We start from the raw sequence: 16867 nt of genomic DNA on the forward strand, positions 1-16867 counted from the left end.
CCAGGTCTGTATAGGTAGGACTGCTGTCTCCTATGACAACTGAACTTGTAAGAGCCACTAAAGGTAGTTGTGCATAACTCTTGGTAACATAGAATAGTTCTTCTCTTATCTCACAGTATCCCACTGTAGGTCTTCACTCACTGAGCTCCCAGTCTCTCACTAGGCTTCCAGATCCCAATCGTCTCCGCATCTCTCGAGCTCTTCCACAGCAAACCTGCTGTATACTCCTGAAGTGTCACCCATGCTAACCCGCTGGGTCCCTGGCCTGGCACTCGTCCCGGCTGGTGACATGGTGCTTGCTCAAGCTTACTCACAGTAGTCTCCAGGAATAAGGTGGATGGTCCCTTAGTGACGACTGCTTCCCCTTTACCTCCAACCACAACTGGTTCCCCGTCTGACTGAACCCTCGCAACTCGGTTGGACTCCAATCCTGCAGTCCCAACCCCATGCTGCTTGTCCTGCGCTTGGAAAGGCCTCAGGCAGCCTAGCAGCCAGGTGTCCCCGGGATAGGCCTCAGGCTTCCAGCCTAGCAACCCGGGGAGACATAACACACGTCCACCCAGACAGCCATCCAGGTGGCACAGAACCCTGATCACCTGACTCCACCCAAATAAATAGGCTCTTCCAGCAGGCCCATGGACTAAAGAAACCCCTGCTAATTGGCTAAGACACCCCATCCATTCATAACCTGATCTTGCTATGCCCTTGTTGATCTAATGTCACCTGCCACCTAGTGACAGAAGAGAAGAAGTGCAGCAATTTCATAATTAGAGAGGAATCAGTGGATCTAACAAATAGCCAGGACAATTACTACCTGACAAACTAAATTTGTTAGCAACCCTGCCTAAACACCATGCTACACAAGTTTACAGATTGTGATTGTATGAGAGAAGACATTCCTGTGATGTTTTCAGGTAATACGTATTTCAGATGTTCACAATAGCATGGGATGAATTCAGGTATGTGAACTGTAAGTGCTACACATTGTTGAATTGTAAAGAAGATACTGGAATAACCACATTCTCTGTGAAATTTTAGCTTTTACTTTTTATTACATACTCAGTGAAACTATGTGCACACCACAGTTTATTGAAAGTGGACCTGAACTGAACAAGTGAAAATTTAGAAGTGATAATTGTGCTCAAGCAGTAGACTGAGGCCTTGCAGACCAATTTGATGCAGTGTGCGGCGTATGGTCTGAGCACTGACAAGCTGACCCCCAACCCTTTCAACCTTTGCAGCAATGCTGGCAGCACTCATACGTCTATTTCCCAAAGACAACCTCTGGATATGACGCTGACCATGGCAAGGCCTGTTTTGAGCGGAATCTGTCCTGTTAAACTGCCATATGGTCTCGGCCACCGTGCAGGGTCTTGGCAATCTTCTTATAGCCTGGGCCATCTTTATGTAGAGCAACAATCCTTTTTTCAGATCCTCAGTTTTCTTTGCCACGAGGTGCATATTGAACTTCTAGTGACCAGTATGAGAGAGTGAGAGCGATAACACCAAATGTAACACACCTGCTCCCCATTCACACCTGAGACCTTGTAACACTAACGAGTCACATGACACCGGGGAGGGAAAGTGGCTAATTGGGCCCAATTTGGACATTTTCATGTAGGGTTGTACTCACTTGTGTTGCCATTGGTTTAGACATTATTGGATGTGTGTTGAGTTATTTTGAGGGGACAGAAAATTTACACTGTTAGCCCTTGTACACACGGTCGGAGATTCCGTCGGAATGTGTCCGATTGGAGCGCTTTGTCGGATATTCCGACTGTGTGTGGTATGCATCGGACTGTTTCCTTCGGAATATCCGTCGGATCAAATTTTCCAATTTGCCGGAAATATTTTCCAACAAACTGCTCCGATCGGACATACTCCGATCATGTGTAGAGAATTCCGATCGGACAAAGTGCCACACATGCTCAGATCAAATTCCTACATCAAAGCTATTGGCTACTAGCCTGAACGTAGTCCCATCGTAACAAAATTACGTCATCACGTTCTGAAAGATCGGATTTTCCGACAACTTTGTCCGACCGTGTGTATGCAACAGTTTCGGACAAGATCCGTCTGACAAAATCCGAAGGATTTGGTTGTCGGAATGTCTGACCGTGTGTACAAGGGCTTATACAAGCTGGATACTCACTACTTGACATTGTAGCAAAGTGTAATTTCTTCAGTGTTGTTATAATAAAATATTTACAAAAATGTGAAGGGTGTAATCTTTTTGTGAGATTCTGTATATCAGTGTTATATTAAGAATTTTTTCAAAGAATATGTATTTAGACTAAAGGGGATTTTTCATACTTTCCAAATTGTATTAACAAGTCGTAAATGCACTTAAAATTGTATTTTGTGAATTGCGTAGCATTATCAGTAAACGTAACTGACCTTATTTATAAAGTGGCTGATTTGTGTAATAATCTGTGTTGTATTGAGTTAATTGCCTAAAGCTGCATTCACACCTGAGCGTTTTCAGCTCGTAAAATTAGTGTTTTGTAGCCTTAAGAAAAATGCCTGAAGCTCAAAAAAGTACACAAGCTTCTTTTTGAGCAGATTACAGGCGTTTTTCTGCTTTTTACATTGGTGACCATTTGACCTGTGCAAAATCACGGCGAAATGTGCGACTTTCTGCCTGAAATGAAACGCTCAGCTGTGAATGCAGCCTTATAGATCAGTGCAGTGCTTTCCAATAGCAGTGATTGGAAAGTAGCTTGTATAATAATTAATGAAACTCAACATGTAGACATTTCTTGTCCTGTCTGCTACTAGTTGTTACAGGTTTATTCATATCCCTGTACTAATCAGCTATAGTAGTTCTGGAAGTTACATACTGTGCTGCCCCCTTGTGGTTAAATATGTAATGAGATGTTACTTCTGTGAGTTTAAAAGTTCAGTTTGTTGTTAGTGACAGTTCACAACAGAAACAAATGCTGCTGGTGAAGGTGATCTAATGCTAGCTATAGACAGTCAGATATCCCACTGGTCAAATATGTCTGCCTGTCCACAAACTGATTTTATGGAGCTAGGATTTGCCTCCTGAATAACTGATATGAAAGGATTAACACGATGATATGGTGCTTACTGGTGCTTACTGCATAAAAAGGTATATATATATAATTATAAATAAATAACTAATCAAAGTGACACAACTAGTGCAAATACCACAATGTTCGCTTTAGTCCACCAAAAAAAAAAAAAAAAAAGCAAAGATAAGTTATCAAAACAGAATACCCTAATTTCTTCTTGCTAAAACAATTACTACAATAGATGAATTGCTCATTAAACATTGGGAAGTAGAAGGTTGTCTAAAGGGTGCACCACCTACTGACATAAAATACTATTGCTCGTAGCCTCCTACAAATCTACAAATTCTGTTTTTAACCCTGATGTGATCTGGCTTCCTGTTAAGGGGTGGCTACATTCATTCTCCATGGTCCCACTGTATGTAGGAATGTAGTCACCCTCTCTTGCTCACTCCTGAGATGGTCTAGGGATTATGGAATTTGTAGTGTGCGTAGAACAGTACACATAACCGTGACCTTATGTGCATTACTTGTTCAAACAAATAGAAGTGAGAGGGAAAAGGAGAGGTTAGGAAGGTCACAGAGGACACTAAAAAGGGGAAGAAAAATAGTAAGGGACAATTTCACATAAAAATTGATTACAGTGGATGTGTATGGATTTATTTTGCAAAATAAGGATATCAGTTAGTGTCACATTAAAGTAATCCTGTCACCTGTCTAAAACAGTTCTGGTCAGCCTCCCCCTGCAATAAAAGAAGCTGAATACTTACCCCTCAAAGAAGGGGGGGTGAAATGTTTGCAGTGTTCATATGCTTCGGACATTGTTGCTATCTGGATGTATCAGATAGTCAGGGCTGGATTGATCAGTGGGCAAAAGGGGCAATTACCCCGGGCCCCCCACTAACAACAGGGGTCCCCCTATGCAAAAATGATATTAAAAAAATAAAATAAAATACATAATAAAATAAAATGTATCGTAAAAAAAAAGTACTTTTTAAAATTAAACGTATCTTGGGAAGTAATATTTAGCTGTCCATCATTTGTAAAACTTTGGACTGCTATATTGTATTGTTTTTCAAAAATACATTTTGGTGGCTTAACCACTTGCTGACCGCCGCACGACGATGTACGTCGGCAGAATGGCACAGGCAGGCATATTGGCGTACAGGTACGTCCATGCCTTCCCACGGGTGGGGGGCCCGACCGGGCCCCCCCTCCCCCGTGCCAGCGGCGGTCGGATTCCGTGCAGGAGCGATCCGGGATGAGGGGCGGCCATTCATTCATGGCCACCCCCTCGCGATCGCTGCTGACGAATGAAATGCTTCCCCTACATCACGTCCTCTCCTGTATTGTAAACACAGGCAGAGGAAGTGATGTAATCTCTCCTCGTGTCGGTCTTTTTTGTTCTGGCACCGAGGAGAGATGATCAGTGAGTTGCACCAACACACTACACTAACAGTAGAACATGCCAGGCACACTTTCACCCCCTCTTCACCCCCCGATCACCCCCCAATCACCCCTGCACCCCCAGTCACAGTGACACCAATTGCATTTTTTTATTTTTTTTATTATTGCATTGGTGTCATTTGTGACTGCAATAACTGTTAGGGCAGTTAGGGTTAGCCCCCTTTAGGTCTAGGGTACCCCCCTAACCCCCCCAATAAAGGTTTAACCCCGTGATCACCCCCCGTCGCCAGTGTCACTAATAAGCGATCGTTTTTCTGATCGCTGTATTAGTGTCACAGGTGACGCTAGTTAGACAGGTAGGTATTTAGGTTCGCCGCAGCTTTTTATAGCGTCGGGGACCCCCATATACTACCGCATAAAGCCCCCTGATTGCCCCCTAGTTAACCCTTTCACCAGTGATCACCATATAACTGTTACAGGTGACGCTGGTTGGTTAGTTATTTTTTTTATAGTTTCAGGGCACCCGTCATTGATTACCTAATAAAGGTTTAACCCCCTGATCACCCGGCGGGTGATATAAGTTTGAGGGTCAGATAGGGTCTGCGTCGCCCCAGGCAGCGTCAGGTTAGTGCCAGTACCGCTAACACCCACGCGCAAAGCACACACCTCCCTTAGTAATATAGTATCTGAACAGATCAATATCTGATCTGATCATATCTATATTAGCGTCGCCAGCAGTTTAGGTTTCCCAAAAACGCATTGTTAGCGGGATCAGCCCAGATACCTGCTAGCACCTGCATTTAGCCCCTCCGCCAAGCCCAGCCCAGCCCACCCAAGTGCAGTATCGATCGATCACTGTCACTTACAAAACACTAAACACATAACTGCAGACAATGAACTCTGTCGTCCTCGTGGAGACCCTGCATATGACCTTAGAAAGCCTGAAGGCGGTGCCTGGCTTTCGGGGCCCCGTACGCAGCGAGGCTCCCAAAAAATCCCACACATGTGGTATCCCCATATTCAGGAAAAGCAGCAGAATTTATTTTGAGGTGTAATTTCACTTATGCCCTTAGCATGTGTGAGCAATATATCATTTATTGACAACTTTGTGGAAAAAAAAAAAAAAAAAGTTTGTAATTTTCCCGCAACTTGTGGCAAAATATAAAATATTCCATGGACTCAACATGCCTCTCAGCAAATAGCTTGGGGTGTCTACTTTCTAAAATGGGGTCATTTGGGATGGGGGTTTTGTGCCATCTTGGCATTTTATGGCCTTCAAAACTGTGATAGGTAGTGAGGAGTGAAAATTACAAATGTATGCCATTAGAAATCCTGAAGGCGGTGCTTGGCTTTCGGGGCCCCGTACGCGGCTAGGCTTCCAAAAAGTCGACCACATGTGGTATCCCCGTACTCAGGAGAAGCAGCAGAATGTATTTTGGGGTACAATTCCACATATAACCATGGCATGTGTGAGCAATATATCATTTAGTGACAACTTTGTGTAAAAAAAAAATATATATATTTTTTGTCATTATTCAATCGCTTGAGGCAAAAAAAATTAATATTCAATGGGCTCAACATGCCTCTTAGGACGTCTGTACCTGAGGAAATCGCTCAGATCTGTTAAGCTGTGTGCCTGTTTATTTGCTCCTCTGTGTGAGTAATTTTAGCTATTTTTAATAAAATATTTGTTTGAAATACTACACTATGGAGGATCTCCTTTACCTGTTGTTTTGAGCATTGTTACATTGGCCATAACTACAAGGGAGAACGGCACCGTCAGAAGCCCCCATCCACAGCCCCGCTGACCCCCCTGAGTTTTCCTTGCAACATCAGCTGTTCTGCTGCATACCTTGCAGCTGTGAGGTAATTGTTTAATATAACCAGCACTGGCACGGAACACCGTTGGAGGGGAGTTGCCCTGGCACATTGCACCTTTTTTTGCGGTTGTGAAATCACATCTGAAAGTTGCATGATTGAACTGTGTATGGGACACTTTATTGAAATCCACGTTTTTGCTGCTATTTTGCTCCTTTTTTTATTAAGGAATGTAATTGGGACATTCCTCTGTTTTCTCTGCACGTTTTAGATCACCGATTTTATGCGTTTATAGTTTTTTTATACGATTTTGACCACTTAGATTATTATATATACTTTTTTCTATTACTTTGTTTGCAGTGATATCACAGATGTTTATTTATTCTTAATTTATTTAGTCTATGCACTTTATGGTCTCAAGCACTGTTTTGCTTATTTTCTAAGACACAGGAATAATACATAAGATGTTCAATGTAATACACCTTTTTAAGCTTTAAGTGCTGTTCACAGAACACTTTAAGAATTATTTACACGTTTTTCAGTACTATGTGATTTATAGTTATTGTATTCGTTTTTGTTGGTATTTAGGAAGCGCAACACACCCCTCCCCCTTTATGCCTCTTATCAGTTTCCTTAGGGTGTCTACTTTCCAAAATGGGGTCATTGGGGGGGGGGGGGGGTTGTACTGCCCTGCCATTTTAGCACCTCAAGAAATGAGATAGGCAGTCATAAACTAAAAGCTGCGTAAATTCCAGAAAACGTACCTTAGTTTGTAGACGTGACAACTTTTGCGCAAACCAATAAATATACACTTATTGACTTTTTTTTTTACCAAAGACATGTGGCTGAATACATTTTGGCCTAAATGTATGACTAAAATTGAGTTTATTGGATTTTTCTAATAACAAAAAGTAGAAAATATCATTTTTTTTCAAAATTTTCGGTCTTTTTACGTTTATATCGCAAAAAATTAAAATCGCAGAGTCAGTCAAATACCTTTAAAAGAAAGCTCTATTTGTGGGAAAAAAAGGACGCAAATTTTGTTTGGGTACAACATTGCATGACCGCGCAATTACCAGTTAAAGCAGCGCAGTGCCAAATTGTAAAAAGACCTCTGGTCATTGACCAGCAAAATGGTCCGGTCTGAAAGTGGTTAAAGGATCACTAAAGATACATTTTTTAAAATAACAAACCTCCACTGTGCAGCTCGTTTTGCACAGCGTGGCCCCGAACCTGGTCTTCTGGGGTCCCTCGGCGGCTGCCTCGCCCCCCCCCCCCCCCACAATGACTCAACACCTTCATGCGAGCTCCTCGCATGGTGTGGAGTGCTTGCGGGCACGCTCCTGTGATACAGTCAGTGGCCATAGCCTGACTGTATCACTCAGCCCCGCTCCCCTGGCGCGCCGCACCATTGGATGTGATTGACAGCAGCGCAAGCCAATGGCTGCGCTGCTTTCAATCCATCCATTGTAAGCAATGAACGGCCAGGCTGAGCGGCAAAGAGGATGTCGGGGGCGAGTGCGGGACTTTAGAGGGGTCAGGTAAGTAAAACGGGGGGCTGGTATTGTCGGATGTTTTTTCACCTTAATGCATTGAATGCATTAAGGTGAAAAATCACATACCTTTACAACCCGTTTAAGCAAACCACACATAGATCACTATGACTGCGTGTATGTGGGCATGTGTGACCTCAGAATTAGGTTGTGTCATGCAATTTAAAAATGTATGGCTGTCATTGAAAATGTAAACCAACTAAGGGGCCCCCCCAAAGTTGAAGTGCCCCAGGCCCCCCAAGGCCTAAATATGGCTTTGCAGATAGTGTTTCCTTTCCTGGGGGCCATGGTTCCTCCTGCTGGCTGCTATGTCATACATTCATGTAGCACCCAGTTGGATGAATCACACACTGCCCAGTGGTGGACTCACTATCTGAAACATCCGGAAGTGTTGAATAGCAGCAGCGTTGAAAATGAGACAGAAGAAAGCTACTTGTCACCCACTGGACATTTAAATGTTCAGCTTCTTCTATTGCAGGGGGCAGCTGGCTGGATTTTTTTTATAGAGATACTGTATATAACAGGGTCTTTGTACATCCTTATTATACAACAATCTTTAGCCTCATCTTCCCCCCAGAATTCCTGGTGGAATGGGAGAGGGAACTTTCTCAGAAAATGACTGGGGAGCAAAAGGCAAAAATAATAACTTTAAACACTTATCCCTAGGTGGGCATCTTATGATATCGGAATGATGCCAGGCTTTCCAGCATAGAGAAGAGATCTTGTAGACCCCAGATCTCTCTGTAAAGAGGACCTATCATGTCCTATTTCTATTGCAAGGGATCTTAACAGTTCTTATAATAGGAATAAAAGTGCTAAAAAAAAAATTGAAAATGTAAAAAATCAAAAAATAAAAATAGACAATTTTTTTTTTAACGCGTCCCCATCCCTTCGTGATCGCACACAGAAATAAACGCATACGCAAGTCACATCCACAAATTTAAATGGCGTTCAAACCACACATGTGAGGTATCGACGTGAACATTAGAGTGAGAGCAATAATTGTAGTACAAGACCTCCTCTAACTTTAAATTGGTAACCTGTAAAAATATTTAAAACATCGCCTATGGAGATTTTTAAGTACCAAAGTTTGGCGCCATTCCACGAGTGTGCACAGTTTTAAAGTGTGACATGTTAGGTATCTATTTACTTGGCGTAATATCATCTTTCACGTGTGTTTTGTTTGTTTTTTTAATTCAGGAAAGTGTTTTTTCCTAAAAAAAAATCACGTGTGAAAAATTGCTGCGCAAGTAACGTGTGACATATAAAATTGCAATGACAGCCATTTTATTCCCTAGGGCAGGGGTAGGCAACCTCGACCTTCCAGCTGTGGTGAAACTACAAATATCATCCTGCCTCTAGGAGTCATGCCTGTGATTGTCAGGGTCTTGCAATGTCTCATGGGACTTGTAGTTTCAAAACAGCTAGAGGGCCGAGATTGCCTACCCCTGGCCCAGGTTCTCTGCTAACCAAAAAAAAAAAAAAATATATATATATATATATATATATATATATATATACATACATACATACATACATACATACATACGTGTATATATAGATATAAATATAAAATATGTTTGGGGGTTCTGAGTAATTTTCTAGCAAAAAATAATGGTTTGTAGGAGAGGAATACCAGAATTGGCTTGGGCTGAAAGTAGTTAACATACATTACTTACATTCATAACACCATAACAGAAAGTAACTACATACTTCTTGTCAGATCATATAGAAATTCAGCTTGCTTACATACTCTGAATCAGATCAGCTTAGCCTACACCTTTCTTTTGTTGAGGATGTCAGACACAAGGATTATTCTGTAACACACGGTGGAGCTACCCGCTAATACAAAGATATTGGGCGAAAAAATCTAAATAGCTAAAAAAAATAACACCCCACCCAGTCACTGGATTATCCTATTCTACTGCATACCACCTTCTGCCAGTAAATATAAAAGGTCAAAGTTACCTTTTAAATGAGGGTGATTCCTACACAATGGAAATCTCCAACTCTTTTTGGCCAACGTATCAACATTTTTAAACCAATAGACTAGTTATCTCACAAAATGACAGAGATAAATTATGTTCCCGACTAATTCTGCAAAATTCCGATGTAGCATACACACGGTCGCATTTTCCGACGAAAAGCTCTCCTCGATCTTTTGCTGGCTGAAATTCCGACCGTGTGTACGCGGCATAACAAATTACATTGTACCCTCCATCTCTCACATCTTCTTTGTGTTGTTGGCTCACCCCTTCTTGATGTGATATGTGGGCATTGTTCTCTGAATAATTACACTGTGTGCCCAGGCTGAGTTTGGCAAAAAGAGAAAAAAAGGAGAACTGCGCTAACCTCCAATGCCCAAAGTGAATGGGGTATGTGTATGTGCCAAACCCACGATATGAGTCTCAGTGTCTTATTGTCTCTAAGACCACCTCAAAAATATAATGCATACTATTATATGTACAAATAAGTGAAATTAAATACAAAAATGGGACACAAATACGTGTCAATAATGTGAATTACCCAAACGCAATACAGATTGTGTAGATCTCTGTGCATAAACCCCTAAAGTAAAAAATTATTTTGTTTCCAGTTTCTTACATAAAATAAATTATCAAAAAAATATATATTCTGAGACACTCTATATAATGTCCATATAATTATATACCAAAATATTGTAAAATGTCCATATGGTAAATAACACCGGTGAAGAAAAACTTCATGTAAAAGCTGGATTTGAAGTGCACAAATTAAAAATCTTCTCCAGAAATATAATGTGCTTTTCCCATCACCGAATAAATGAATTGGCTCCTTACCAGATCCAAGCGACCCCCCGTTACAGAGGGTCACCACAGGCAAAAACAATCAAAGGATATCCGGGTAACGAACACGACTGGGGTGACGTCGACACGTTCGCACCCCAGTCGTGTTCGTTCTTTTCAGACCAGGAAGGACGGGTTGGTCTCTGCGTTGGCGTGTGTCCGGCCGGTGCACGCCTCTGTTTTGAACCTGTTTTTAAAGTCTTTTTTGTAAGTGTATACGTTCGTTTTTTGCAAATTAAAATCATTGGTTTTACACTATCTGGAGCCTATGTTTTTCCCTATGTGATACCACGTTGAGTTGGGAGTGACATTTGGAGCAACAGCCATAGCCCTATTGCGTGAAGGATTCAGGATCGCCTGAGGGGGAACCGTTACCCGGATATCCTTTGATTGTTTTTGCCTGACCCTCTGTAACGGGGGTCGCTTGGATCTGGTAAGGAGCCAATTCATTTATTCGGTGATGGGAAAAGCACATTATATTTCTGGAGAAGATTTTTAATTTGTGCACTTCAAATCCAGCTTTTACATGAAGTTTTTCTTCACCGGTGTTATTTACCATATGGACATTTTACAATATTTTGGTATATAATTATATGGACATTATATAGAGTGTCTCAGAATATATATTTTTTTGATAATTTATTTTATGTAAGAAACTGGAAACAAAATAATTTTTTACTTTAGGGGTTTATGCACAGAGATCTACACAATCTGTATTGCGTTTGGGTAATTCACATTATTGACACGTATTTGTGTCCCATTTTTGTATTTAATTTCACTTATTTGTACATATAATAGTATGCATTATATTTTTGAGGTGGTCTTAGAGACAATAAGACACTGAGACTCATATCGTGGGTTTGGCACATACACATACCCCATTCACTTTGGGCATTGGAGGTTAGCGCAGTTCTCCTTTTTTTCTCTTTTTGTTTAGTGTATTTTTGGTGTACATTTGAATTGCAGCTTCCGACCAATATCATTCCTATTCCGTAGCGCAGTTTCTTCCTCTTTGCTTTTTTTTTTTTGAGTTTGGCAAAAGCCCAGGGGTGTGTCCCTGACAGCCTTAGCTTACAGCAAGGTGTTTGGATGATTCTAGGAGTCATTCAACACAGCAGTGAGGCAGCAATCACTGGCAGAAGAGTCCACCAAGAGAAGCTCTATCTTATAGAGCAGGTACGTTTTGCAGGAATAGCTTTCTTTAACTTAGTTTGGCAAAAACGTATTTTCAGCAAAAAAAAAAAAGGAAGCTGGAATTGTCCATACAAACATATGGAAATTTAAACTGGTAGACCCTTGATGACAGCTGTCAAAGGACGGGAAAGAACCATTTTCTGGATCTAAGGCGTTCTAATTTTACACTTATCCTTTGCTATTATAACCACCCTATTACATATTTTTCTACATGTTTTATTATGATCTCTCTTACGTACATAATTCAGTTTATGCCCAATTGTGTTGGAGAGGGAGGGGGAGGATTGGGCTGTGGTGATGGAACTCTCTGCTCAGAGGAATCGTGGCCTTCAGTCACTTCTGTATCTTGGCTAATGGGTTCTGAATTTTGAGGCAGTTCATTTTCTTTTGGAGATTCCTCTTTCCTGAGGAGATGATCACTTTCAAAGTCTGTAATTAGAAAAAAGTAAGATATATGTACCTATGTTTTGCTTAGAGTTTATAAAGCATGAATACATTGTGCTGTTCTTTTATAATGACTTACCTGGAGGTTCTTGTGGGATGTTCTTGTCTCCTTGCAGTCGATTAGACTCTGCTTCTCCAGTCTGCTCTCCTGGGAAGTCTTGCTCATTTATCTTTCTGGGGTCCAAATCTAAAGACTTTAAGATGACATGTTTGAGGAAAGTGTGTGGAAGATTGCTGCAGAATTTTACCATGATAACCTGTTATCTAGCACAAGTGTTGTACCAAAGCCACCTGGTGAAGTTACAGGGACATTGAAAGGTGTTCATGCTGCAGCTCACTATTTCTGCCAGCAGAAGGCAGAAGTACACACATTGTAACATCATCATCACGCCAAGGGATCTGGTGACAAGGTCAGGGGACCTCTGGCTGCCCAAAGTGAGACTCTCCATTTCCTTAGAATAGGAGAGCCCCAGAATTATTTATTTACATTTTGATGGGTCTCTGGAATGCTTTGTGGTATGTATAACCTAGGAGTACTGTATATGTGGAATGTAATAATTTGTCTTGTATTGTTTTCTTTTTAAGTGTGTCTTGTAATGAGGTTTCTCTTTTTTCAAAATTAATAAAAAGAATTTAAAACTAAACAAAACAATTCCTTATGCCGTGTACACTTGACTGGACTTTTTGACGGACTAGGTCCGACGGTCTTCATGACGGATTTTCGGTGGAGGTCCGACTGACTTTCCGAACGAGCGGACTTGTGCACACGAACGGACTTTCCGGCAGGCTAGGTCTGACGGACTTCCCGACGGACTTTCTAAATGAGCGGACTTGCCCACACACGGACTAAAGTCTGTTCATTTTAAACGTGACTCCAGGTACAACAGGACTAGAAAGGGAAATCAATCTCACAGCTTTCATCTGCGAGATTGACACCTTGCGAGCCCCGTCGCCTGGTATGGATTTTAAGGGGAACCCCCTACGCCAAAAAAATGCTTAGTCCAAAGTCCATACGAGACCCTTATCCGAGCACGCAGCCCGGCTGGTCAGGAAAGGGGGTGGGGACTTCGGGGGTCTCTTCTGACTTCTCCGCGCTTTCCGGTTCCTCTCCCGCTCTCTGGCCTCTTCTCCCACTCTCCGGTTCTTCTGCCCGGCTCCTCCGCTATCTCCTGCTCTTTTGCCGCTCTTTTTCTAGCGGTGGCCCGGCTTTCTCCTTCGTCATCGCCTTCTTCTTCCTTCTTCTAGTTTCATAGTTAGTTAGGTTGAATAAAGACACCAGTCCATCCAGTTCAACCTGAGTGAGTGTCTACAATGGCCCCTTTTCCCTGTACATTGCTACACCCACATCGGTCCCTATCCTCAAGGAGCCCACAATCCAAGGTCCCCATTCATATACTAGGGCCAATTTTGGACAGAAGCCAATTAACCTACCTGCATGTCTTTGGATTGTGGGAGGAAACCGGAGTACACGGAGGAAACCCACGCAGGCACAGGGAGAACATGCAAACTCCAGGCAGGTAGTGTCATGGTTGGGATTTGAACCAGTGACCTTCTTACTGCTAGGTGAGAGTGCTAACCACTACACCACTGTGCCGCCACTGTGTTCTTCTGATGTTGACACAACGCTCTCTCCCGTTGCAATGCCCTGGACACGGTGCTCAATGACTTATATAGGCATAAGGGGTGGGGTCACCGGGTGACGTCACAGTCCCGGGGCATGTTGCGATGGCGACGATGATGAAGGAGAAAGCCAGGCCACCGCTAGCAAAAGAGCAGAAGATAGCGGAGGAGCCCGGCAGAAAAATCTGAGAGCAGGGAAGAGGCCAGAGAGCGGGAGAAGAACCGGAAAGCGTGGAGAAGTCGGAAGAGACCCCCGAAGTCGGAAGAAGACCCCCGGAGCTGCCTAATAAACTACTTTAAAAACCTGTGTAGTGTGTTTTTTTTATTGACACTGTTTCCCCCAGGTGAATGTACCCCATACTTATTCACATAGGGTGGTGAGCCAGGATCTGGGGGCCCCCTTATTAAAGGGGACTCCCGGATTCCGATAAGCCCCCGCCCGCAGACCCCAACAACCAACGGCCAGAGTTGTCCGTAAGAGGACCTTGTCCTCATCAACATGGGGACAAGGTGCTTTGGGATGGGGGGGCCGCAGGGCACCCCCCCTTCCCCAAAGCACCCACCCCCCCATGTTGAGGGCATGCGGCCTGGTACGGTTCAGGAGAGGGGGAGGGCGCTTGCTCATCCCCACCCCCTTTCCTGACCGGCCGGGCTGCGTGCTCGGATAAGGGGCTGGTGTGGATTTTGGGGGGTACACCATGGCGTTTTTTCGGCGTAGGGGGTTCCCCTTAAAATCCATACCAGACCTAAGGGCCTGGTATGCCCCTGGAGGGGCATTCCCTCTCGCTGCGATAGGAAAATGTGTTTTTCCTATTGCAACGAACGCAAGATGTACAATATCCTGTCGCTGAGAGCGCTGGAAACATTCTCACGTGCAGGTACTGTAGCTGCCCTTGCGTCATATTTGGTCCGTCAGACTAGCATACAGACGAATGGGCTTCCCGATAGGAACTGGGTCCGGCAGACCAAGATTTAAAACATGTTCTATTTCTAGGTCCGTCTGACTTTTGGGAAGAAAAAGTCAGACGGAGCCCAAACACGATTGAATTGTCCGACGGATTCCGGTCCACCGGACCAAGTCTGCAAGAAAGTACGCGGCATTGGATGACCAAAATGAACACTTGGGTCCCCTGAGCAATAACATATAGCCGCTGACATCAGAGGTCTCAAACAACTGAAAATTCAAGATAAATGAACAAAATGCTTACTGCGTCAGATGGTTCTAATTCTGTCCAGGTGGTCTGTGAAAATCCAGTCGAAGAAGGAGAGTCTCTGCTGTCTAAATCGTGTGATCTTTCTGTATCACAATCCACCGAGCCTGTAGCTAAGATAGAGGCCTTTCTGTGATCATACTACATATACATCAATATTCCAGCTAAAGACAATGGATATTGCTATTTTCTCTCTGTACACTTCACAGTATTGTTTCACTGCATCACTGCATGCCCTGAATTTTACCACCCATTCATAAAATGTAGGCTGTGGCATGAAGCTGCAGTGTTGTATGGAGTTTTCTCTGCTTAACACATGATAGGAGGAGAGACCAGTCACGTGACTTCTGCCTTATTTTATTTTTAAGGAAATACATTTATTTTACTTAGCACTTATGAATGCTTTATAAAGGTGTTTGTTTTTAAATACTTTTTTTTTTTTTTTTTTAAATAGTGTGGCCATAATGTTGCTTTATAAATTGAAACCTTTGTGGTGTTATTGTTTGAACTACCTTACAAAGCTCCAAAACCCATTACATCGTTACTTGCTCCAGGAATTATTAAAGGCAATATACACTTTCACTGTTTTAACTAGGTAATAATGTAGTTATATTTCCTGTTTTGTTTGCCTTACCTTGTAAAGATGGGCCCTCATGTTGTAGCTACAGTTTGTAGTGGCATGGCTGATTGATTCCCCTATGCCCATATATTCATTCACCTAGCTTGTCCCTTTTTGCTAAAGGGTCAAGCAATTTCTTTCTCCCAGTCACACAAGAATCCAATCCATGAATCGCCATTTACTCTGCATTTTATCACAAATGTGGAAATGCTAATGTGATGAAAACACGCCTCTTCCCCTCTTCTATATATATCTTTTTTCCTATGTTTTCTCCATACTGTGGGATTATATAGTTTCAGTTTTTTTAACCCTACCTGATCAACACATATCCTATGTAGTTGAAAAAATACAAGATGTGGGTAGGGAGGTTTTTAATGCCTTTAAACATAAGATCCCTACCATGATCATACAGATATACAAACCTCACACTGCTTTAGAGTGAAAGCCAATTCAAGTGACTTTGTCACTTGGTCACTTCTAACCTACAGGTAACCTGTAATGCTGCGTACACATGATCAGAATTTTGGCCCGCAAAAAAACGATGAAAATGCGACCGTGTGTATGCTCCATCAGACTTTTGCTGGCCGAATTCCAGCCAGCAAAAGATTCAGAGCAGGTTCTCTATTTTTCATTCGGGAAAAGTTTCTATCCGAAAATGCGATCGTCTGTGGCAATTCCGACGCGCAAAAAAACTCACGCATGCGCAGATTCAACTACGAGATGGAAGCTATTGTATTGGCTACTGGCTATTGAACTTCCTTTTTCTAGTCCCGTCGTACATGTTGTACGTCACCACGTTCTTGACAGTCGGAATTTGGTGTGACCGTGTGTCTGCAAGACAGCTTGAGCGAAATCCCGTCGGAATTCTGTCAGGAAAACCATCAGAGCTTTTTCCGACCAAAATTCCAATCGTGTGTACACAGCATAAAAGGAGTGTGAATATACAGTGGTGTGAAAAAGTGTTTGCCCCCTTCCTCATTTCCTGTTCCTTTGCATGTTTGTCACACTTAAGTGTTTCGGAACATCAAACCAATTTAAACAATAGTCAAGGACAACACAAGTAAACACAAAATGCAATTTGTAAATGAAGGTGTTTATTATTAAAGGTGAAAAAAAATCCAAACCATCATGGCCCTGTGTGAAA

The 16867-nt window shown here is 42.5% G+C and overlaps 1 protein-coding gene across 3 annotated transcripts in view; it reads right to left on the minus strand.

Annotated features, from left to right (window-relative positions):
* Positions 1–12029: 12029 nt before the first annotated feature.
* Positions 12030–16867, minus strand: part of CUNH9orf43 (chromosome unknown C9orf43 homolog) — a 55439-nt gene continuing 50601 nt past the window's right edge. For all 3 annotated transcript variants that reach the window (XM_077474951.1, XM_077474966.1, XM_077474959.1), the window contains 3 exons: positions 15102–15217; positions 12353–12467; positions 12030–12258 (listed from right to left, as the gene is read on the minus strand). In XM_077474951.1, the coding sequence (XP_077331077.1) occupies positions 12074–12258; positions 12353–12467; positions 15102–15217 (416 nt within the window). In that variant the 3' untranslated portion in view covers positions 12030–12073. The remainder of the gene's footprint in view (positions 12259–12352; positions 12468–15101; positions 15218–16867) is intronic.

This window comes from Lithobates pipiens, unplaced genomic scaffold (assembly GCF_037356315.1).
Source record: "Lithobates pipiens isolate NorthernLeopardFrog02 unplaced genomic scaffold, aLitPip1_a1.2 Scaffold_1, whole genome shotgun sequence".
In the NCBI taxonomy this organism is placed as follows: Eukaryota; Metazoa; Chordata; class Amphibia; order Anura; family Ranidae; genus Lithobates; species Lithobates pipiens.